At 43.0% G+C, this 23063-nt stretch overlaps 1 protein-coding gene across 2 annotated transcripts in view; it reads right to left on the bottom strand.

The window, feature by feature from the left end:
- Nucleotides 1-5140: 5140 nt before the first annotated feature.
- LOC141792248 (serine/threonine-protein kinase 4-like) overlaps nt 5141-23063 on the bottom strand; it is a 54357-nt gene continuing 36434 nt past the window's right edge. For both annotated transcript variants that reach the window (XM_074673116.1, XM_074673108.1), the window contains 2 exons: nt 21828-21970; nt 5141-9200 (listed from right to left, as the gene is read on the bottom strand). In XM_074673116.1, the coding sequence (XP_074529217.1) occupies nt 9042-9200; nt 21828-21970 (302 nt within the window). In that variant the 3' untranslated portion in view covers nt 5141-9041. The remainder of the gene's footprint in view (nt 9201-21827; nt 21971-23063) is intronic.

Raw genomic sequence — 23063 nt, 5'->3', positions numbered from 1 at the left:
ACTTTGAGTAAATGCAAAAAGATGAAGTCAAACAGAAGCTCTTGTAATTATTTCTTATTAGAATATCAGATGACACTGCTGAAGCATGTCAGTTTGTCTGTACATTCATTGAGAAATAAAGTTTGCCTCTTTAAGATCATCAGCAACCAGAGTATTCCACCATGTGAGGCCCCAGGACCACTGCTGTTGGATAGAAACTGTCTCTGAACCGATTTATCCTTGTACTGATAGACCTGTACCGCCTGCCAGATGGTAACAGATTAAACATGTGGTGTCCGGGTTGAGAGGTTCCCACCTTTCGGAGGCAGCAGGAATGGTGCAGTTCTTCCAGCGTGAGGAGAGGGCAGTCTGTGATGTTTTTGGCTGTGTTGATGATCCTTTGCAGTGACGTCCTTTGAGCCACTGTGTAGCTGGTGTACGACACGCACAGACAGTTCACCAGGATGCTTTCGATAATGAACCTGTAGAAAGACACAAGCAGTCTCTGGGGGATGTTGTTCTACCTGAGCACCCTCAGGAAGTGCAGACTCTGCTGGGCCTTCTTCAGTAGCTCAGAGGTGTTCACAGTCCAGGTCAGGTCCTTCTCTCAGTGGACTCCCAGAAAGTGGAAGTCCTCTACCCTCTCCACACATTCCTCGTTGATGTGTGGTAGAATGTCTGTTTTAGTCCTCCGAAAGTCGATGATCAGCTCCTTGGTCTTAGCTATGTTGAGGAGCAAGTTGTTATCTCTGCACCACCCAGTCAGCTGCTCCACCTCAGCCCTGCATGCAGACTCATTCCCCCCAGAGATGAGCCCCATTACTGTGATGTTGTCGGCAAACTTGATGAAGGTGTTACTGGGGTATGCGGAGGTACAGTCCGATGTGTAGAGAGTGTAGAGCAGAGGGCTCAGCATGCAGCCCTGGGGGGAGCTGATGCTGAGGCTGATGGGTCCGGATGAGTGGTCTCCGACCCTCACCCTCTGCCTGCGGTCCGACAGGAAGCTGTAGATCCACATACAGATGGAGTTTGGAAGTCCAAGGTCTCCCGGTTTACCCACCAGTTTGAGAGGAAGGATGGTGTTAAACGCGGAGCTGTAGTCCACACAGAGCACCTGCCAGTAGGTCCCCTGCTGCTCCGGGTGGGACAGTGACATGTGGAGCGCTGTGGCTGCAGCGTCCTCTGTTGATCAGGTGGACCCGTATGCGAACTGGTGGGGGTCGAGACTCTTGGGGAGGAGTGAGGTGATGTGACCCGTAGCAGTTTCTCAAGCACTTCATCACCAGTGGAGTGAGAGCTACTGGCCGGTAGTCGTTGAGGCTGGAGATGTGTTGCTTCTTGGGCAGGGGGGCGATGGTGGAGGACTTCAAGCACGTGGAATGATGGATTGGGACAGGGACAGGTTGAAGATTCTGGTGAATACTCCAGCCAGCTGGTCAGTGCAGTCCCTCAGCACCCGTCCAGGGACACCGTCCAGCCGCCTTCCATGGGTTGACGGCTGGAGCTGCTCTGGACCTCAGTATGTGGCTTAGCTGCCTCCGGAGATCCTGTCTGGAAGCGGGCAAAGAAGCTGTTCAGCTCCTCTGCCAGTAGGGCTCCTCCCTCAGCAGCTCCGGTGTTGGTCCTGTAGTTTGTGAGGTGCTGTATGTATATGTATATGTTGGTGTATGTATATGTTCAATGTACCGAAGGAAACAAAACTCTAATTACAGGATGGATGATTTAGAGCTCTTCTGATGAAGTTTAAATAAAGCTGCTCTGCTCCTCTAGCTCTTCCTGACGTGTTTGTGGTCCGTCTCACAGAAACAGCCATGGTCCTATGGCCTGCAGAGAGCTTCCAGAGCATCAGAGGATCTCATTGGTTAAAGGTATTGTCAGGAGAAGGCTCCAGAATACTTTCCAAGGTGTCAGATCTACCATGAACACAGGGAAGACAGGAAGTCTTTCCTTACAGAGACAAACATCCAATTCCAGCTACATTTAGCAAAATCACCATTGAAGTCTCCCCCAAAGCATGATGGGAAAATTAGTTCTGGTCTGATAAAACCAAGGCTGAACATTTCATTCATATCTAAAAAAAAATGACACATCAGCAAAAGAAAGCAGAGCCAATCTGAAGCATGGTGGTGACCTACAGCATGCTCTGGGGCTGTTGGTCTTTAGCTGGAACTAGGCCCTTAGTTCAGGTGGAGGTGAAATATGAGAGCCTGTCCTAGAGCCAGCATTTGAATTAAGTGTTGGACAGATGAACTGCAGTAAAATTTGTGACAGGCCCCTGAAGCAGCACTAATGAAAGCTGTAATCTCAGTTTCCCTCCACAGCCTCATGAGGAAGTTTGGCTCTGCTCAGCTCAGCATGAGGACCGTGCTCAGTGGCATGGAGCCACAGGCTTCATCCTCACAGTGACTTTGTGAGACGCCTGCTGTGTTTAGAGGATAATAGATGAAAGCTGTCAGAGTGTCAGCAGACATCAGCCGAGTCCTCAGACGTGGACATCCTGTGCTGTGAGCTGCATCATGATGACAGAGAATAACTGGACTCATGTCCTTGATACTCTCATCACTTTCATCTGTTCACCTTACACTCCCCTCCTTCCTCTTTGGCCCCTGTGCCATCCTACACCTGAGGCTCTACTTAGAGCCTGCTGAGGTTCCTTCAGGTGTTGTGAGCTGACCTGAGCATCGTGTCACCTGACCTGACTTTCTGTGGGACCAGAGTTTATTCATGCAGACAACGAGCTGTGAGAGAAATCAGGTCTCTGAGCTCTAACTCATCCTGACAGAGCTTCAAACTCTGTTAGCATCACCATCATCATCACCTTCATCCTCATCGTCCTCGTCTCTGCTGTGAGGCTGAGGAAGGAAACCTGCAGAGGCCTCGGTGTGATGCGACGTGTGATGATCCATTATAAGAAACATGATCCGCTGCAGACACCTCAACACCTCTGACCCTGCTGAGGAAGCTCTCCTCCTGAGATCGTCTATGAGAGCGTTAAAGGGACAGTCCACCAGTATTTAAAGTATGTAATTTGGTTACAACATGACTGTGCATCGCAGTCATTTGTAAGACATGTCTCAAAAAGAGAGAGTTGATTTCATTCCTGATTATTTCACCTTGAAAAACATGTCTGTTCAGGACAAAGAAGTGCAGAGCACAGCACTTATTTCTAGATTTTCATGTAATAGCCTGTCCTCTAAAAAATGGGGGGGGGGGGGGGGGGGGGGGGGGGGGGGCAAGCACACACAAACACAGCATGACTTTATAAACTTTTCTCATGGGGCTGTTTTTATTTCTGAGTGAGAAGAAAAAGACAGTGAATGGTGGGTAGGGATCCCATCCGTCTAAAGCCATCTCCTCACACATGAATAGTGTCCTCTAGTGACTTAAAACCACTTTGAAACCCCCCCAGCTACTTTCATCTACATGCATGACATTTTTTGTGCATAACTATCAGGCAAAGACCCACAAAAATGACTTATATCTCAGAAATGATGAAATCCCAACAGGAAGTTGGGAAATTAGGGTTGAGGGGCAACTTTTGCCTTTTCACAGGGTACAGGTTAAAATTAGATTGTTTGTGAGTTGTTGTTCAAGTTTAGTTTTTGTCTTCTTAGATAAATTATGGATGAAAAGCTGACAAAGGATTTTTTGTATCTCAATGGGCAAAGCCAAGACAGAGGGTCCACATCAACAATAACTTCACAAAATTCCATGTGCATGAACTTATTAACATGATTTTTTTAACCACATCTACGGTGTGAGGACCTAGATAAAGGCTGTAGTTGTCATGGAAGTTTGACCAGTTGAGCTGAAAGTCGGAGTGGAAACTCCAAACACCTCAATCAGCCCAGCGCTTCACTAATGGCACTGTGCCACCCTCTGGAAATACACGGTGTCACAAACATTATTCAGTCTTTACCAAAAGTTACACACGTGATCATGGTCCGCCTACAGGACACAACTGATATTTCCTTCCATAAACACCTTCAGACATACTCCAAATCACCACAGTTCCCTGATGATCTATCAACAACATTCCTGCAGGTGATAATGATATCACAGTCACAGCCCTAGCTGGTGGTCAAAAGTAGTCTGTTTGAAATGACCCCCGTGTGCTTGCTGCCCAGCCTCTTCTTTATAAATGGCTTTTATGCTGAGGCAGATTGAGCTTCTTTACGGCTGCTGATATTAGCGTCAATCTGTCTCATCACTGAAACAGGAAACACCACGGAGAAAGTGACCTGACCTCCTCTGACTCAGACTAGGGTTCTTATCCTGAAACCTGATGATCACTTTCATTCATAGGTCAGAAATCTGTGGATTAACAAAGACTGAAGATAAAAACCAAAGAGAATGGTCAGGAGCCCTCTTTCTTTGGATGTGGAATAAAAACCTGTCAGTGTCATTGTTGGGAGCTGTTTCTCAGAGAGGTCAAGGACATTGAACTCCAGGATCTCTCCAAAGTCATCAGCTGAGAGAGACAGAGAGAGCTGCAGTCACAGTGAAGGGCAGAGCTCAGGTTCATGGTCAGATGATTAAAAATTCATCTCTGCTGTTTTAACAAAAAGAAATCTTATCATGGAAAAATCAGGAACAAAGCCGAAAATGAGGATTTGAGGTGTCTGACTGAAAAGGATCTGGATCTGAGACAGTCAGAGACTGAGATTCAATGAATGAATGATAAAGAAGACTCCATCAACCCTCACAGGGTTAAATACCAACTTACAAACACACCATCCATCTGAAAAGACATTGCTTTAAACTCACAGTGATGTGCTCATCTATCAGAGGAAGTGTGTGATCCTCACAGGGTCTGTGTTTGACCTTTGACCTTAAGTAAAAACCTGCTGTAACAACAGTTAAAGCTCCTGTGAGAGTTTTTACCTGCAGATAGACGGGCTAAAACGTACACTGAAGCCTCTGAATGAACTGAAAAAAGCAAAGCAGACCATCAGAGAGAGGACTCTTCTTTATTTTTAACCTCTCATATTTCTGATGGGAGGTAGGCGTCAGTCACAGGAGATTATAAACTCCAAGTCTTTTGCACTTTTAATCAAGGTGGATAGTTCAGATGAGTGATACATTCTCTCTTTTACCGTCAGTTTCAGCAAAACGGAAAAAAAGTCATTAATGAAAAAAAAATAATAATTAAAAAATGAAAACCAAAGAATCTGATTTTCTCATCAGTAGTTTTTATTCTTTACTTTAGAAGATGAGCAATCAAACAAAAACAAAAGGCAATGACATGAACCATACACAAGATCTCAGTCACAGGATCGACTTGACTCTCACTGCAGACTTTTAGGCAAAATGTTCGCTTTAGAAACTGACCAATCAGAGAGGACAGAATGCAGTAGAAGAGCAGGAGCAGGAGATCCAGAGGGGTCTAAGACCAGGTCAGACCTTCAGTGAGAGGGGAGCCAGTCATGGATTTACTGAGAGCTGAACATTTGTTTCTCTCCTCAAACCTCGGTTTTCCTCTGAAGCTGAGGGTGGCCTTGCTCACAGTTATTCTTTAAAGATCAGGTTTTTTTGTTTCCTTAGGGTTAAGATGATTATGGACGACTCAAAAATGAGCACCAGGGTCTGTCAGGACCATCCGTCTCACACACTTCATCTCTGGGTCTGATCTGGAACTTTTTTAGAAACAAAGGCATCATTTCAACATTCAGCAACTGTGTTTATGCTGCAGGGGTGTCACTCCAAAAAAGGCTTTCTGTGATCTCTCATGGCGTCATCTCTCCTCTCTGACCTGGTGCTCCTCAGCGCTCGTGAACATAAGCAGTGACAGACTGAGAGACGGTTTATAAAAGTCAGCTCACTGCGCTCTCTTCCTGACAGCAGGTGTTTACGCTGCAGGAAACAGAAACCTTGGCAGGTGTTTGTAGCTTTTCTTTTCACTTAAAGTCTCTTAACAGACTTACTCTGAGCCACATTCAGCTGACAAGTCCTGAAAAATGTCTCAATTCACAATATTTAAAGATGAAAATGATACCTGACTTTTTTGCAAAAATTAATAAATTGTTTTTTTGCAGAGCAGAGTTTAATACTGACTGAAATAAACCTTCAGATGCCTGCTGCGTTTTTATCTCGGAACCTAAAGACATAAGATTATGTGAAAAAAAAAAAAGAGTCTGTAATAGATTAAAGAAACGACTCCAGTTTTAAAATAAGGATGCACAATAATCTCTGGATGTTATCATCCAATGAAAGCTAGTTTTTGGTCTGAAATGACAGACCGTTTCATGCTTTGAGCAGAGCTTTAGGGGCAACATTTTATATGTTAATAATAAATTTTATGGAGGCGACATGAGCTCAGGTTTGCGCTCTGCAGTTTGACATACAGCACCAGGAAAGCATTTGTTTACATTCTAATCTGCCCTTCAAAATAAGAGCTGGTTAACAAGTTTATTATTGTACTTTAAGAAGAGTTGGTTGAGAAAAAAGAAGCTAGATGGACTTTGATGTGGATTCCAAATTGTGCATCCTCACTTTGAAATGGGGGAAAAAAAAAAAACAGAAAAAAACACAATTGTTAAATTGTTTCCAGTGATAAGGACTAAACTTCTGTTGCTCCAAACAGCTCAGACATCACATTTTCAGAGAAATCCGGCTCCATCAGTTTAATATTTTCCCTTTTTCAGTGAAATCGCTCCATCAAAATTAACCCAGCAGAATTTTCAAATGTTCAAAATGAGAATGTCCAGACCGATGCAGACAGAAAAACTTTCTGGAAGCACTCAGCAGGTGGTGAGAGATGCTCATGGAGGCTCAGTCCTTGTTACCTGACATCAGGTCTGGATCCAGCAGTTTGAAATGATAACTTAAAGACACTTCCTGCTTCAAGGGTTAAACTGTTGAACTCATCAGGTTAATAAACTGATCCAGAGTACTAATATGTACACACACACTTACACACTCACACACCTCTCTTTATTTTACACCCTGAGGAGTTGAATGACCTGAGAAGCTACTGACCCGCTCTCCTGTCATTGAACCTGTCTGCCCGTGTTCTTCTAAACCTACTTAAAAAAATAAAACCGCTCCTCTTTGTTTGCGAGCGATGAGCGTCCCAGCAGCCAGCGTCCCAGCAGCCAGCGTCCCAGCAGCCAGCGTCCCAGCAGCCAGCGTCCCAGCAGCCAGCGTCCCAGCAGCCAGCGTCCCAGCAGCTCCGGGGAATGTCAGAGGTAAATTGGACGCCTGTTGACACCGAGCTTCCTGGCACAATTGGGCTCAGTCCAGTGTGCCAGCTCACCCTCATAAATCCAGCGGATAAAAGCTTTGTTGGAACCTCTTCCATAGATCTGTCCGGCTCGGCTCTTTTTATAGCTCAGTGAGGGAGGAACACAGGAGCTGGACAATGAAATAAAAACCCAAATGAAGACAGAAGGGCACTGAAGGTTAGACTGAGGCAGAGTGAGATGCTTCAACCCAGATCCTTCACAGGCTTCACTTCCTGCTCATCTAACTCTTAAAAAGTCCTTCAGCTGCAGATTGATGTCACTGAGATCCTCAAATTTGAAGGTGGTCACAGAAAAGTGAAGATCCAGTTTGTTTCTGGAAGATCTGTGAACAAATCAGAGCTCTCCAATAAAATACGATGAGAAACTGACCCCAGAGCGTCAGAGTGAAGCAGGTTGTGAGACTATGACCAGAAGAAAACTCAAAGGAAGGAAACCCGGGGATCTGGAGACCGGCCCAAGTGATCCATGTGGGTTTTTGACAGCTCATTCTGACAGAAGAGCTCTTGGAGCTCAGACTGCTGCAACAGTAAAAGCTGGTTGTCAGGGAAAGAGTCCATTTGGGGCTGTTTGATTGTCCATGCTGACCTCTGACCTTTGCCCTGAGCTGACAACAGCCAGAGGGAGAACTCAGTCTCCTGACAAATCTGTGGGATCATCTGAGGATGGCCACACAGTAGAAGATTTCCCTCAGGGGGCGTGGCCTGATTCATACCTGATTATTTGTGCGTAAAGCTGACACGGCTGTCTGACTGCTCCCGGCTGTGTCAGAGCCTCCCTGACCTGAATCATGGATCCTGTTTATGATTCCTGATCAGGGGGGCAATGACTGGAAACCTGCAGTGACCAATGAGAGGAGCAGACTGGGATGTGTTACGACCCAGCTGTTGCAGCTCACCAGCACTTCAGAGAATGTAAGCCAAACTGGACCGCTGGCCGATAATGCCGATCACCCCTCTTGGTGGTCATTGTGTGATCAGGTTTGATTCTGTGAGATCTGGTGTCTGTCGAATGGTGAGGTGAGGGATCAGATGGTGTTAAAATCTGTCTGAGCTGTGGAGGATTTCTAAAGCTGTCAGGGTCTAAGAGTGGAAGAGGGTGTGGTCTCAGTCTGATCATCAGAGGAACGGGGTCATAATGGTAAAATTGACAGATGTGTGTTTCCTCTGCAGCTCTGAATGAGTTATCAGAGATGAGTTCTGACTGTAGAGCCTGAAAACTTCTCTCCTGATTTAAAGTGTCGGACAGAGGCAGCTGTGTGCTCTAACTCGTTCCAACATCTACGTCTTCAGGCCCTGCAGAAGTCCGGGAATGATCCATTTGTTCCTCAACTGAACATTTCAGCAGCTTTTACATTCAATGGCAGGCGACGTGTGCATGAGCATGAGCAGTACCTTTAGAAGAGTCAGCAGAGAAAATCTTAAGTACCTAAAGTAGGGTCCCCAAAAACCAAACCATGGGGGCTTCTCAACCATCATCATTGCAGGTTCAGACAGAGACAAACCTGTGACACATTCCTCAAGCTGTTACAACTAGAAACTAAAAGTTCTTCAGGGTCCAGGGTCATGAGAAGAAGGCTGGCCCGGATCAGGGGGATGATGAATGAGACAAACTTTCTGTCCTCTTTTGAAGTTCCTCTGCAGCAGGTTCCTGCTTTCCAAACCCAGATGTCACATCCAGCTGTGGCTTCTGGAGAGCAGTCAGTCTAGAAGAAATGTGTGACCCTTTTCCTGTAAATCCTCAGTGTTCTTCGTGACAATACACACCCCTAAAGAGAAAACACCCCCCCATGTTTCTTATAAGGACTTTAGCCGCCCCCCCTCAGAAGTTCTGCTGCCGTCGTTTCTTGGCCTCGATGGCGTCCAGGATGGGCTTCCTCTTGGCCTGGTAGCGCTGACGGATCTCCTCGATCTCCTGCTCCATCTGAGGGTCCAGAGAGGCCAGGCGCAGACGCAGCTCCTCCACAGTCCAGGTGCTAACCTGGGGGATACAGGAAACACTTCTGGTCACATCTCTGGTTTTACCTGACAGAACGTTCATCTATTACCAAACGTTTCTTAGTATTTTACTGAGGGACGAGTCCAGTTTGTGCTCTAATCCAAAGAAAAAATGGGTGAATTGTCTGGTTGGAAACACAACCTGAAGACGATGATTCAGTCATACACCTGAAGGCTTTAATAAATCTCCAAAATGCCTCTTTAGGGGGGATGTTCATCAACTACTCTCTCCTTACGCAAGTTAATTTCCTGTTTTACATTGGACTTGGAGCTAACTATAATCACTGAGCTAAAACCTGCACTCTGCCTTTTCTTTTAACTCCTCCCCTTATGGATAATGGAGCGTTTGTTCTGATCTCACTTTTCTACCTGAATACACCTTCTAAATACACTCGCTGCCCGGGGAAGGATGAAAACGAGAGTTCAAAAGGAAAATATCCTCTAATCTCATCTTATCAGAGATCCTTAAGTTTACACAGAGATCTGTGGACATCAACATGTCCAGGAGGTGAGTTTGTCTTTGCAGAAAAAAACCCAAAGTGGAGGTGGAAAGCACTCCAGAAGAACTTGTGGGCTCACTGAACATGTGACCCAGAATCTGACCCTGATTAGGAGTCCTCGAGCCTGAAGAGTAGAGCAGAGAGCAGAGTGCAGCATCATGCAGGATTAGGATGAGACCTGACTCCTTATCTTGATGTTGGGTTTCTGTTCATAAAATCTCATTAACTTCATCGGGTCCAGACCTGTTCATGTTTTGAAAAGTGTCCTGAGATAATGTTTGCTATGATTTGGTGTAATAAATAACGATTGATTGGTTGACAACAGCATGAGTCTGAGTGGTACTTATACATTCGTGTTTTTCTTCCTGTTCCTGGGAACTCGTTTGTGGTTGAAAGTCAGTGAAGCAGTCTGAGATTCTACAAAGTAGCACCCAGTGTAGCTGCTACATTTTAGAAAAAAACAACAAAACAAACAAACAAACAAACAAACACAGCTTTCTCTTGTTCCTGGTAGCTGGGACAGAATATAGACAGTGAATCAGTTTGTACAACCAAATAAAAGAGCAGTCAGCATGTGCTGCTTGTACACTGACTTCCAGACTTGGTGATGTCAAAACCAAAAGGAAACAGGATGAGCAGAGGGCTGGGAGCATGGACTGCATGCGTAATAAACGTAGTCTCCCTGAAAAAGATTTTGTAGCAAATCAGCTGTTGTGGCCATATTGGAAGTGACGCAGGCTTGAGTCTCCACAGTAACAGCTACAGGGCGCCCGTCAGTCACGTGAGCTGAGCTGTGCCTCTGATTGGGCAGTATCCTCTAAACTGCCGAGTTAGAAAATAATTCACCCCCATAAAGTGTGTGATCATCGTAAAATCAGTGATTTAGAAGACTTCTTTGTACCAGGCTGTAAACATGTTTATTTCTGCGGTGAAAAAAGCTGTTTTTTGGCTTGGTGTGTTTGTGACTTCCTGTACTTCCTGAGCCAGCCTCAAGTGGACACTGGAGAAACAGCAGATTTAAGCACTTCAGCTTTGTGTCATATTCATAGACTGGAGGTTGCTGCTTGGTCATATTGTGCTGACTCTGATGAGATTGTGCTTCACGTAAACAGACGCTTCATGGCAACATAGGCGGGCCATGCGTGAGCCTTCAGTCTGGGTCATATTGGAGTAGTGTCTGGCTCTACTGTCCAGCAGGGGAACAGCGCTGCAGGGGAAAATCATGCCTGAGTACGGCACAGTTTGGACAGTCAGTGTGACCAGGCCAGAGCAGGAGACTGCATGCAAATAAATAGTAGAGGAGGTTTGATATTTTAACATAGACAAATAATAGTCAATGAAAAGAAAGTTTATTTGTACTTCTTAACATATTGACTGTGTGTGATTACATGCTGTCTGTCCTTCCTGTGATGGTAGGAGCCTAATGTGCTCAAAAACAGCAGGGAGCATGATTTTAGTCTGAACACTGCAAAGACTCAAAATCTGATCAGGAACATGTCTGTTTCCTGGTTAAAATGTCCCATTTCAGGTCAGATCTCACTGAACGTCAAATTTATCACCTGAAGTCACTTGTTTTTCCCTTTTTTTCAAACAAATTTTCATTTGTAAAATAATTGCACTTAAACTTAACAAAAACATATTTTTTATCTGAAATTTTCAGCAGAATACTCAGATACTGAAATATCCCATAGCTGCAGCCCTGATCATAACCCTGTGCAGGAAGATCATCTCATGACTCTGACCCCAAAGATCAATCCGTGCACAGTCCATTAACAAACTCTCAGGAAAATCTTTACCCTGACCTAAAGATATCTGCAGCCTGACACAGTCAGTTAGTAATCAAGGTGCCTGAGGAGAGGATCTATTTTAGGACTCTGAAAGGATTCATCTATCCATATTTACTGAATCTCTTTCCTCTCTGCTGGAGGCCACAGTTGGAGACTTGATGCCTGTTTCATCTCTCCCCCCGAGGGATTCCCCTCTCCGCTTTTACCAGCAGCACTCTGCTCTGCGGCTTTTATTACCCTCAATCAATGACACCAAAATAACACTGGAGAGACCACTGAGAAAGGGCCACGGTGAGAAGGTCTGAAGGTCCTGCAGCTGGACCCCACAGGGTCAGAGGAAAACAGACGCAGACACTAAAACGTAAAATCAGATTCAAAACACTCTTTAAGCTTAAGTCTGAGATTAAACTTAATGACAATCAAAATTCATCCATTATTCTCAAAAAATAATCAAGTCCCACAACTATACAGAAGATAAACTGAGGGGGTAATAACATTAACGAGATTCACCAAAACAAGCTGCAGAAAAACACATTTCAAAAAACAGATTTGATTTGTTTGATGATTAAACCTAGTTTTGCTTTTGCATGGTGTGTGCAAGTGCGCAAAATGCATATTCTAGCAATTTTTCAACTGGTCTCGAGATTTTGATCAGGTCTGTTTAATGAATGTATTTACAACAAAAAAATCAACACTAAGTTTAATCATCAAACAAATCAAATCTGTTTTTGTAAAAATCAAGTCATACAAACATAATTTTGGAATATTACGCTCTGGAATGACTGAGAGAGTAACACATCAAAATGAAAAACATTGTTTAAAATTAAAGTCATTTATCAGCTGTTGCTCCACAAAAAGATAAACTGGTTTTTAGAAAAAAGAAATCACTATCACTTTTTTTTGGATCAGACATCACAACCAATCTTTTAATGACCTGATTGAGGTCATCCCCAGTTAACCTGCAGAGGACGTATGTCACCTAACATTGCAGTTTTCTAACAGGTTCTACAAAAGATCATGCTGCTCTCCACTGCGTCTTTCTACCTAGCTTCATGACCTGAGTTAGGACTGAACAGAGGACGGAGAGAAAACAGGTTATGACATGATGCGTTCATAGAGGAAGTCTTGGCATTCAAGGTTTGTCTTGGTACAGCACATTTTGTGGCGTTTCCTTTAATTGAAACCAAGACAGGTCCCCAAATTACCGACCCGTACCGTCCCACTTTTTGGTTCCCTTCTGTTGGGGAGCCAGACACACTGATCCAACTCCAGAAGGTGGAGCTAGGAACACTGCAGTCTGTGATTGGTGGAAAGAATCGTCACTTCCTGTGCGACAGCGGTAATAAAGAACAACACATAACCATGCCATGTTTACATCTCCACTCGACTTCCTGAAGAGAACTGCATGATTGTTTGGAAAATGCTGTCACCAAACAGCGTGCTCTCTTTGTTTAGAGTCACGGTTTTCTTCTTTGTTGCATTTATTTAGTGGGCTACACTGTGTCCTGCTGCTATGGTGTTACACTATTAAGTAGCTGACGTGGCTATCAGCATCCAGCTTTGACGCTGCCTACCAAGAAAGGCATGGTTAGGAAATGCAAACAGGATCAGGCTTTACTGAACCAACCTGTACCAAACTGTACTGATCCAAACCGGACAGCTTGGTAAAAAAGGGACTTCACATGAGAAAGTCACTGAAAGGATGTAATTAGGTGCAAGCTACAAAAAGTGAAGCCAACACTTAAACCTACATTTCGTTGAGTGTCCACTTGACTCCTGCTGCACTGACACTGGAAAGCGTTCACACACCAAAAAGACCATTTTTTTCAGCAGGTCCAGAGAATGATTTCATTCTGAACATCTTTAACCACACTCACTGCACTGAGGATGAGTTTCTTTTCTGACTCAGCCATTAAGGAGGTATTCATCTGACTTGGTTGTTATCAGGACTTTGCCCAATCAGAGGCACAGCACACCTGACTGGCAAGTGGGAAACTGTGATGCGGTCGGTCAGGAGGCACAAAGCCTGCCTCCTCAGTTCAGTCTTTCCAACATGACTCCAGCCAAAGAAAGGCTGTTGAAGAAACAGACAGGTGATATGGAGGCTTCGTGTAAACTTTATGCATTCTTTGTCTGTCACTTTAACCCAGCTGTGTTTCTGGCAGGTTAACACTTCTCCAGTTTTCAAAACACCTAAATAGAGTCAAGATCAGCTGTTTGACGACTGCAGAGTGGAGTGGAGTTTGAGGGAAACCCCTCTTGCAAAATTTAGAGAGTTGGTGGTATGAATTAAGGGAGTAAACAGGAAACATTCTGTTCTTTTTTTGAGTTCTTGAACATTCTGTGGTTGCTCGAGGTCTTTAATGTGTTAAGGGGCAAAAAATAGAAAGTTATGATTCCACTTTTGTTCTGAAGAAAACTTAAAGTGTTAACTCTGTTCACCATTTTCTGTCTCACCTTTTGTAACTTGTGGAAAAAGCTTGTGAAAACATTTCCAGAGAGTTTGAAAAAAGCACTTTGCAAGCAGCATAGTATTTTTAATCCTTTGAGTTCTACAGTACTACAGACATTTCACTTCTGCTGTGTTGGACGTTGCTGGAGATGGATGTTTGCTGGTTTTTTACCCCTCTCCAAAGCCTCACTGCACTTTAGCTTCAGTTTGTTCGTGTTGAGAGTTTCAAGTCTCAGAGTTCAGTGAAGAGAGGGGCTGATGAAAAACATAGGATTGGTAAAAACCAACAACTAAACGTGATAAGACTCTTCATGAATTATTTCAGACCTTTAACACTACTATGCATTCTTCTCTAAAGGTGCGAGAGCTGCCATGTTTTATTTACAGAGGGACATATACAGAAAAACACTTCCTCATTAAATATTAACACTGACCTTACATCTGACATACCCTCTGCTCCCTCTCCTCTACCCACACACACCCACACACACACACATGTACAGAAACACCACAGGCTGATGGAAAAAGACTTTAGAATCTCTCTGAATGCTGACTGGGATAAACAATAGAGACGCAGACAGAGCAGGAAAAGGAAGAAGAGGAAGAAGAAGAAAGGAAATTTCCTGAGATGTAAAAAATTGAAGGTATTTTTTCCTCTGAAGCAAACCTTCAAACTCCAGGACTGGGAAAACTGCTGGTGAAAGTTTGAGCTAGCATCACCTTCATATATTCATTTTTCAGGTGTATTCAGTGGTGTGTTTCCCAAGACCTGATCAGTTCTTACAGATTAATGGGGCCTCTGGTCATGGTTTAATTTGACGATGGATCAGGAGACAGACCAGGTCAGATGTCACAAAGCTCAGTGATAAAAGTTAAACATTCTTCAAACCTTGAGTCTAAACTACTAGAATAGCTGCTGATTATTTCATTTTACTGTGTGGGGAATGGAGAGGCTTCAGCGCTAAAGTTATTTTGAGCAAAATCAGTGGTAAAAATCTCACAGTGCTAATAGAGTCAGTACCATAACAGTATGAAATTAGGGGTTTGATATTTTGTTTTGTTAGACTGGGCTGGAGACTTTCAATGGTCTCAGTATCTGGTTTTCTTTCTTCTTCCAGGTTTAGTTTCGGGGGAGGAGCTGGAACAGACACCTTTCCCTCTTTTCTTTATTTGGTCTATGGTCTCCAGACTTTTTGCTTCCCTTTGCTCTTTTTCAAGTTGAATAAACATGTTGGGCAGGTTTTAAATTCTAATTTGCCCACAACTATTTATTAAAAATTAATTAATAACTTTTATAAATTCTATTTTTTATTGTTAAAAATAAAAGTATTAAGGGGTTTACGGAAATATATATCCAGTGCCTGCAATTTATGCACTTTAAACTGAGCCTCAGCTGATCTAAGGTCACAGGAAGTTACATATTCAAGGTACTGATGTTATCGTAGGCTCCAATTAAGAACATAAACTTAAGAAAAATATTCTAATGAGCCACAACTGAGCATAACGCATCTTAAATATATTTGCCAAAAGTTTTTCTTGACTGCACCGCATTTGTTCACTCATTTCAGTTCGTGATCATTCAACCAGCAGCAGGCAGCTGAAGTTCATTTACCTACTTTCCACTTGAATAAATGAATAATTGTGTATATTAATTGTGATTTCAATATCACTTAAAATAATCGGGATTCTTATTTTTACCATAATCGCCCAGCCCTAACCATTACACAGCTGTACTTTCCTACCGCCCGTAAACAAGGGAGAACAAGAGTGCACGCGCACTGGTCACACTCATACACGTCGCTCTTTACTTGATACGTTTGGCGTGAACCAGATTCCAGCGACACTGGAGCAGGACGTCTGACTCTGAGGTCAGTGCAACTTCTTTTATGGGCAATAGCGCCCATGCTAGCTGTGGCCGTGGACATAGTATCTCACTGCGCTGTCTGCCCCCCTTCTCGGGAAGAGGAACGGCTGCACTCGGTTCCAGAGTTTCAGTGACGAGAGCGGCCACACTGTTTCATTATCACCGCGCATTCAGAGTCAGTGCAGGCACACAGTACAATCACCTGTTACCATACCAATGAGCTTACGCGGCTTATCATTTCATATTCTCCTCTCCTGGGGCCTCATTTATTACAGCGTGTAAAAGTCCTCTTAAATTTCACTTATGAGGTAAAGGTAAAACGTGCATACGACCAAATATAGCTATACATTCTTTTCAGATCTATCAAACTCTGCGTACACACGGCTGCACGCTATTCCCCGTGATAAATCACACCGCACCAAGAAAAGTGTGAATGTGGTGATGTGAGCACGCCTCGTTTTCCGCCTTCAGCACGCCCAAACATAACCATATATGGTCAATGCAAATCAGTACGTGCATATTAAGTAGCCATGTGCGCTCTGGGATTTTGTAGAGTGATGTCAGTGTAAGATGGTGAACACAACAGACGGAGAGAGCATGGAAGAAGCTGAATTTCTCTCAAAGCCAGATACACAGCAATATCGGGAAATATCAGTCAGAAAATTATCTTGCATTGATTTAGGCTACATTTTGTGAGGAATTGTGAATGAATCTTTATTTATTTCGACTATTTTCAGCAGTCACTGTAGAAAAAAAAAAAAAAACAGAATGAAAACACAACACCCCTAAATCCAAATAAGGGAGCAGAGAGAGGAAGAATCGTAACCTGACCCTTAATCGCCAAAAATCTTTTTTTAAGGTGTTGAAACAATATAAAGGGTTTCCACTTTGCTTCCTTTTCATAACGATAAGGGAGATTACATTATGAACAATATCTAGTCATACCTGATGTGAAGGTCAAGCTGATAAAGCAGGGAAACATCCGTGCTTTCATCGGCGTTAACAAACATAACTTCTCCCCTCTCTGAACAAACAGGACACTATGGAACAGACTTATCAATCCAAAGGGCCCATGTTAAAAGAGCTCATGTACACAGGTTTTCAGCCTGGTTTCAAAAATTAAACTTTGGTTTATGGAGGTCATTGTTCATACACACCACTTACACACAAGCAGTTACAAACTAGTACCAGAAGCAGTGATACATCGCGCTTAAAAATGCACACACACGTTAAAACCACCGAGGGTCAGAGACTCTCCTACCACAGTCTTCTAAAATCCTGTGGGAAACACTGAGCTTACTTTCTTAGTTTAACGATGCTGAAGGATGGAGCTGGCTCTCAGTCATAAGAGGAGGCTGATGTCAGACCTTAATGCAGATATCTGTTTACTGACATCAATAAAAGCTATGTTGCTCTTAGGTGGTTGGTACAAAAGTGGATTGTGTTTGGTCTCTTTTGATTTAGAATGTTGTCCTGTGTGTGTCAGCTGAAAAAGAAAATCATACTTCAATCTTGTCCCACATCAACTGATTCTGCATTTTTCATAGAGAGCAGGGCTCTTAGACAATAACACAAGCTTCAAATCCATCCAATCAAACCCAGCATGTCCCAACTGTCTGTTAATGTGACTTTACAACAAAGTTTGAACATCTGTCTCATTCATGATTCACTACAGGATTCAGATCACACATGAGCTCGTGCTCATTTCACACGCAATCAAACCAGAGTCCTCTTTGGGTCAAGTTCTGTTCCTGGATCATACAGCAGTTAGAAAACCAAGGACTCTCCAGACACAGAGCAGAGTCTCTTTAGCAAAGTTTGAATCTCATGTGATAGATGAGGGGATTTTACCTGCTGTCAGGATCTGTGAGAGAAAAGTACAGCCTTCCTCAGATGTGAAAGAGGAAGGATTGAAACAGACTCTAATGGGGGATAGGAAAAGAAAAACCAATGAAGGAAAAATAAAAATAGATAATGGAGGAAAACAGAAAAGGGGGGCCGGAAAGGAGCGATTGATGGAGATTGGTTGTTTTCTGTCTCCTCCTCATAAATAATGGAGGTTAGTGCTTTCCTACCACATGTTCTCTGCTGCTTTGTCACAGCGGCTCAGGCTGGAGGATAAACCTTGAATAAAAGAGTGAATATTAGAAAAGGAAAAACAAAATAAACAAAAGCTCAAAACAGTCAACAATCCAACATGAGAGAGGGAGAACAAACGTCTCCATTGCCTGAACTCCACCTGAAGAAGATACAGCACGTAGCAGAACTTCACTGTATGGGTCACAAACTGGAGGGGGCACAGAGTTTTTATTATGACCTAAATACTTCATAATGACAAACATCTGGTGGCTAAACACCAAAATAGCTCAGTAGACAGATCTAAATTTACACACAGTTAGTGTGAAGCTGTCATCAAACTGCCTCAAAGTGTTGAAGATCCAGAAGAAATTAGCTTTTTATCCTCACATTTGCAAGTCTAATGGAACAATAAATCCTACAGAGTGGGATCCATGTCACAGAGTGAGGCTCATCTCATTTTGAAGCCTATTTAGAGAAACTGTCTAATACTCTGAAAGAAGCAGTAAAACACTCTGATGTTATGTCTGTCTCTTTAAGCTTGGAAGGAAATGATCTGTTAAGGCTCAAAAAACAAGCAGAGGTGCCAGACATACTGATCCAACCCCAGAAGGTGAAACACTGCAGTCTGTTGATTGGTGGAAAGAATCATCACTTAATGATACAGAAACCAAATTTGGTTGTTTATTGTATCAAAGAGCCATGTGCCAATCACAAAGAAGACAAATTGCTGGATGTCTTCTATCGTTGCTTTTTGTTTACTGTGTCACATTTGTCTTCCTTGTTGGATTTATTAGTGGGGTATACTGTGTCGTTCTGCTATTCTGTCACACTATTACGTAGCTGACACAGCTATTAGCATCCAGCTTACATGCCCCCTACCAAGTGAGCTGGACTGATTTATCCCAAACTGTGAGGGTTACACAGTTGGTGCACATGTCAGCGGTTTGTGCTATGGCTTAATATAAAGTTCTTAAGGGGCTGAGGACCCTGAGCCTGGTAGTTTTTGCTTATTGTCAAATCATTTTGTTTCTGTAGGCAAAGTAAAATGATGTCCGCATCCAGAATAAAGGATGAATGCAGAATCTCAGCACACCTGAAGGCACAGGTGCATAGGAAGAGGGCGTAACCCAAAAAGTATCCACAAAATCAAAGAAAGGTTCGCGCACACTGAATTACTCTCAATCTTAGTTAAATGTAACGTTTCGGTAGGTGTGACCTTCATCAGACATATCGTATCCCTAGAAATGGAAATATTTTTTGAAGTGTTTTTTCAAATAGGGCAACCTACTTGAAAAACAATTTTAAGATTTTTTAGGGTCACAAACAACAGGAAATAAAAGTAAATAATCCAAATTTTTTTCTCACTTTGCTTTTTGTTCTATTCCATTCAATCATACTGAGAACAATTGGTAAAGTGTGAGGCATCTCTTGGGGCAAATATCGTGAAAGAGTGTCACAACAAGCAAAACACCTATTGAAGATGATTAGAGTGCTCATTCGTCTGTTCAGTGGATTAACATGCAGAGTTAGTGATTGAGGAGAACAGGAGAGAAAATCAGGTTCAGGTAGCTGTTACCTGCTGAAGTCTAAGTCTAACAACTTCAGTGAATGTTAAAGCTCATTTAAACACACACACACACACACACACACACACACACACACACACACACACACACACACACACACACACACACGCTTCTTATATTACATAAAACCTGACTAGATGCTTGGATGTCCCTTAACTGTTCAACATTTTACTACATTAACAAAAAAATATCCCCACTAAACCTCCAACAGTCAAATATCAGCTTGTTTATTAGAGATTAATAAACCCTTGGTTAGTATTAGTGTCGTGTAGTTTAACTGCCAGACCTTGTTTGCTGTTTTTTCTTCAGACGTGCTGCAAGCAGAGGAAAAAGAAAAGACATCTGAATGTTTAAAGCTGAGCAGGCAGAGAGGTAAGAGAGACCACCTCACATTTAAAGGTCACGTATTTAATATTTAATCCCAGCAGCAGCCATTTGTCCTTCTTACACGTCCGCCAACAAAACAAACGAGCGCTGCTCTCTGCCTCTCCACAAACGTGGTCCCAAAGACCAGAACAAAGTTAAACAAAGTTACGGCTGCTTCAGGAAAACAAGTCTGTGTTATCACAGCATGTGAGACAACAAGGCTGTGTGGTGTGATAAAATCTCCACTTTTTGTAATTTTATTCAACACTGCAGTGAGCTTTAAAAGTAAATTATTAAAGTGTCTCTGATTAAAGGTGTTTACAGGCTGCTATGAATAAAAGAAAATCCTCAAACAAGGAGACGCAGTTCCAACATCAGTGAGGAGATTTGGCTCCTGTGCAGTCTGCTGCTGAGACTAACATCTCAAACATACACCAACAGTGTTAGGCTCAAAATACAAATCTACTGCCTTATCATGACTCTACAGACTGTATGACCTCATACTAGATGACTTTCTGAATCCAGTCCGAGCAGAGTCCCAGGTTCTGTTTTCACCAATCAAATGAGTGCCTCTCCTCGCCTTTATGCGCCTAAATAAACTGTGGCCGAGGCGCAGCATGTGATTGGTCTGACTGAAAGTGTGCTGGAAAGACCCGGTAGCGGAGACGGTCAGAGTGCATCACCGTGTGGGCCAGCTCCTGGGACAGATGTAATCTGTTCCTTTGTCATTAATAAGAGAACAAAATGAAGAGACAGTTACACAGCTGGCTTATCCATTCAGAATACTTTTGATCCACCTGCACTCCTGGTTTGTCATCGCCATGCAGAGCCTTTGGTGATATACTGTATACTCTCCCAGTGTCTCCACCTCATCCTCCTCACAATAATGTACTCCATCTTTTTAGATCACGTTAAAAATAAAGACTTAAACAGAGAAATATGGGGAAATCACGGGTAAATCCTGAGTGACACACATTTATTTTGTCTCTTTTTTCTTCGTCTTTTCTCTCCCTCTTTTCTTTGAATTAAATGAAATGAGAGAACCAGATATATACTCAGTATCAGATGTTAAGGCTGTTTATTGATTAATCGTAAGATGTGCATCAAACTTCCAGCTGCCGTCAGGTTAACTTTCCATTATGACAAACGGCTTTAATCTGACATCAGATGTGACGGGACAGTTAAAATAGATACAAATGTATATGCTGGTTCAGACGGTTACATTAAATAGTGATTACTGTGATTGTTTATTGCATTAAAATGTGCCTGACACTCTGAAAACCTGCCTCTGAGGCTTTGTTGATGTGAGCGCACGTGTGCCTGTCACCAAACTACAGCTGCTGAGGGTGCGCTCTGCTTTGTGCCAAGAATGGACCAGGTTGGAGCTGGCGAGCTTTCAGCACACTTTCTGCACTGTATTTGGCGGTGGTGCGCCGCACGAAATTAATACTGCGCAGGGTGCGCCAGGCTTGCGCCCCCTGCGCCACAAAATTAGAGCCCAAAGTCTACCAAACAGACACCCTAAAGACCTTTTAGATAAGTTATCTCCAGAAGACCTGAAAGACTCACTGATTTAACCCGGTGTGACGATTTTCATGAAATAAAGTGAAGCTCCAGCAATGTATGGTGACGAAAACTGAGACAGAGAAATGTCTCTGGTCTGATTCTCTCATCAAAAAGAAAACATTTCCGCACTCAAGCGTTTCACCTCACCTTTAGCAGGATTGTGACTTATTTTAATTACGTGTATATATAAAACCATGTTAGTTTGCATAAGGTTATGACTCAGCTCCTTGCACTGGTGGTACTGCTGCAGCAGACCCATGCTGCGCTGTGGTCTCTGAAAACAACAGTAGATCCAGAAGCATTAACAGTAACAGGAACTATTTAGGATTATTCCAACCAGAAGAATTGTTCACACCTCTTATCCTCAGTAGTTTGCTGTCTGACACATTTCCACCCTGAGTCTCACTCACCACTTCCAGATCCCCTTCAGTCGGCAGTTTGCGGTTGTCTGTGTTGTTTTCTCGTCCTCCGTCGTGGCTGTTCGCCTCCCTTTCCTTCTGCTCAAAGTACTCCAGGAACGATGGCTTGGCCGGCTGCATCGTCTCGTCTCTTCCTGTGTGAAAAAGGATCAACACTTAACTCGTGACAACACAGTATAAGAGGTTTCTTTGTGGTTATGGAAGAAAGTTGTGTTTGTGATACAATTTTTAAAAAGAAATAAACAGACAAGTGTTCAGGTAACTGCTGGGCAGCTTCAAGCTTCAAAGTGAGAAATCCATAGTTCATTTATGATGACACTAACAACTAATCAATGATTGTTTTGATCAATTGGTTGATCTGATGTTGGCATTAAATAAAGAGTAGTAACATAAAAAGATGTTTCTGATGTTCGTCCATCTTCCCTGTCCAGTGCAGTTTTTGGCTCTTGGTTCCATGCTCACATGTGGTTGTGTGTCAGAGCTGTGTGTTTTTCCTTGCCATTGTGACTTCATAAATTCTGCAAAGTCCTGTACTCATGGTGGATTAAGATAAGATCAGACTCCTTATCTTGTCTTGATGTTGGGTTTCTCTTAATGAAATGTTATTGACATTTACGGTTCTAGATCTGAGAATGTTTTTGTAAAGTGTCTTGAGGTAATGTTTGTTATGATTTGGGGCTATACAAATAAAGACTGATTGATTGATTGATTGATTGTGCTTTCTGACACACACAGCAGACGGGACAGGCTGGCGCTGACGCGTTGTCTCAGAGCACATGACCATAATAATACCAAAACTATTGTGTTGGTTTTTGTATTGAACTGCTCCCAAATATAGATTATTAGACATGTATGGAGAGCCAGGGCTTTTGTCCAACAGTTGTTCTGTTTGGACAGAAACCCAGAGATCCAGATGAAAGAATGTAAAGCTTTGCTGCAGACCGAGGTAAAGAATGAGTTTACTGTCTTTCTGGGGCTATCAGAGTGAGCACATTATGATGAACATTTTGAAGACTTCATGATTAAAGTCGCAGTACTCTACTCCTTTTTGCTTTGCAAACTATCTCACACAGACACATCAGCTGATTTTGAATATCAGGGGTAGGACTGAATAAGGACTTATCTTTTACTTTGTAGCTTTAAAGGTCCCATATTGTACAAAATTCACTTTAGACTGGTTTTGTTAAAGTACTATCCGACCCCAGCCTGACTACAAACACCCCTGAA

This window comes from Halichoeres trimaculatus, unplaced genomic scaffold (assembly GCF_033239565.1).
Source record: "Halichoeres trimaculatus isolate MK-OKI-2021-1 unplaced genomic scaffold, fHalTri1.1 fHalTri1_scaffold_1, whole genome shotgun sequence".
Lineage (NCBI taxonomy): Eukaryota > Metazoa > Chordata > Actinopteri > Labriformes > Labridae > Halichoeres > Halichoeres trimaculatus.
This window is presented reverse-complemented; position numbering and strand designations above follow the sequence as displayed.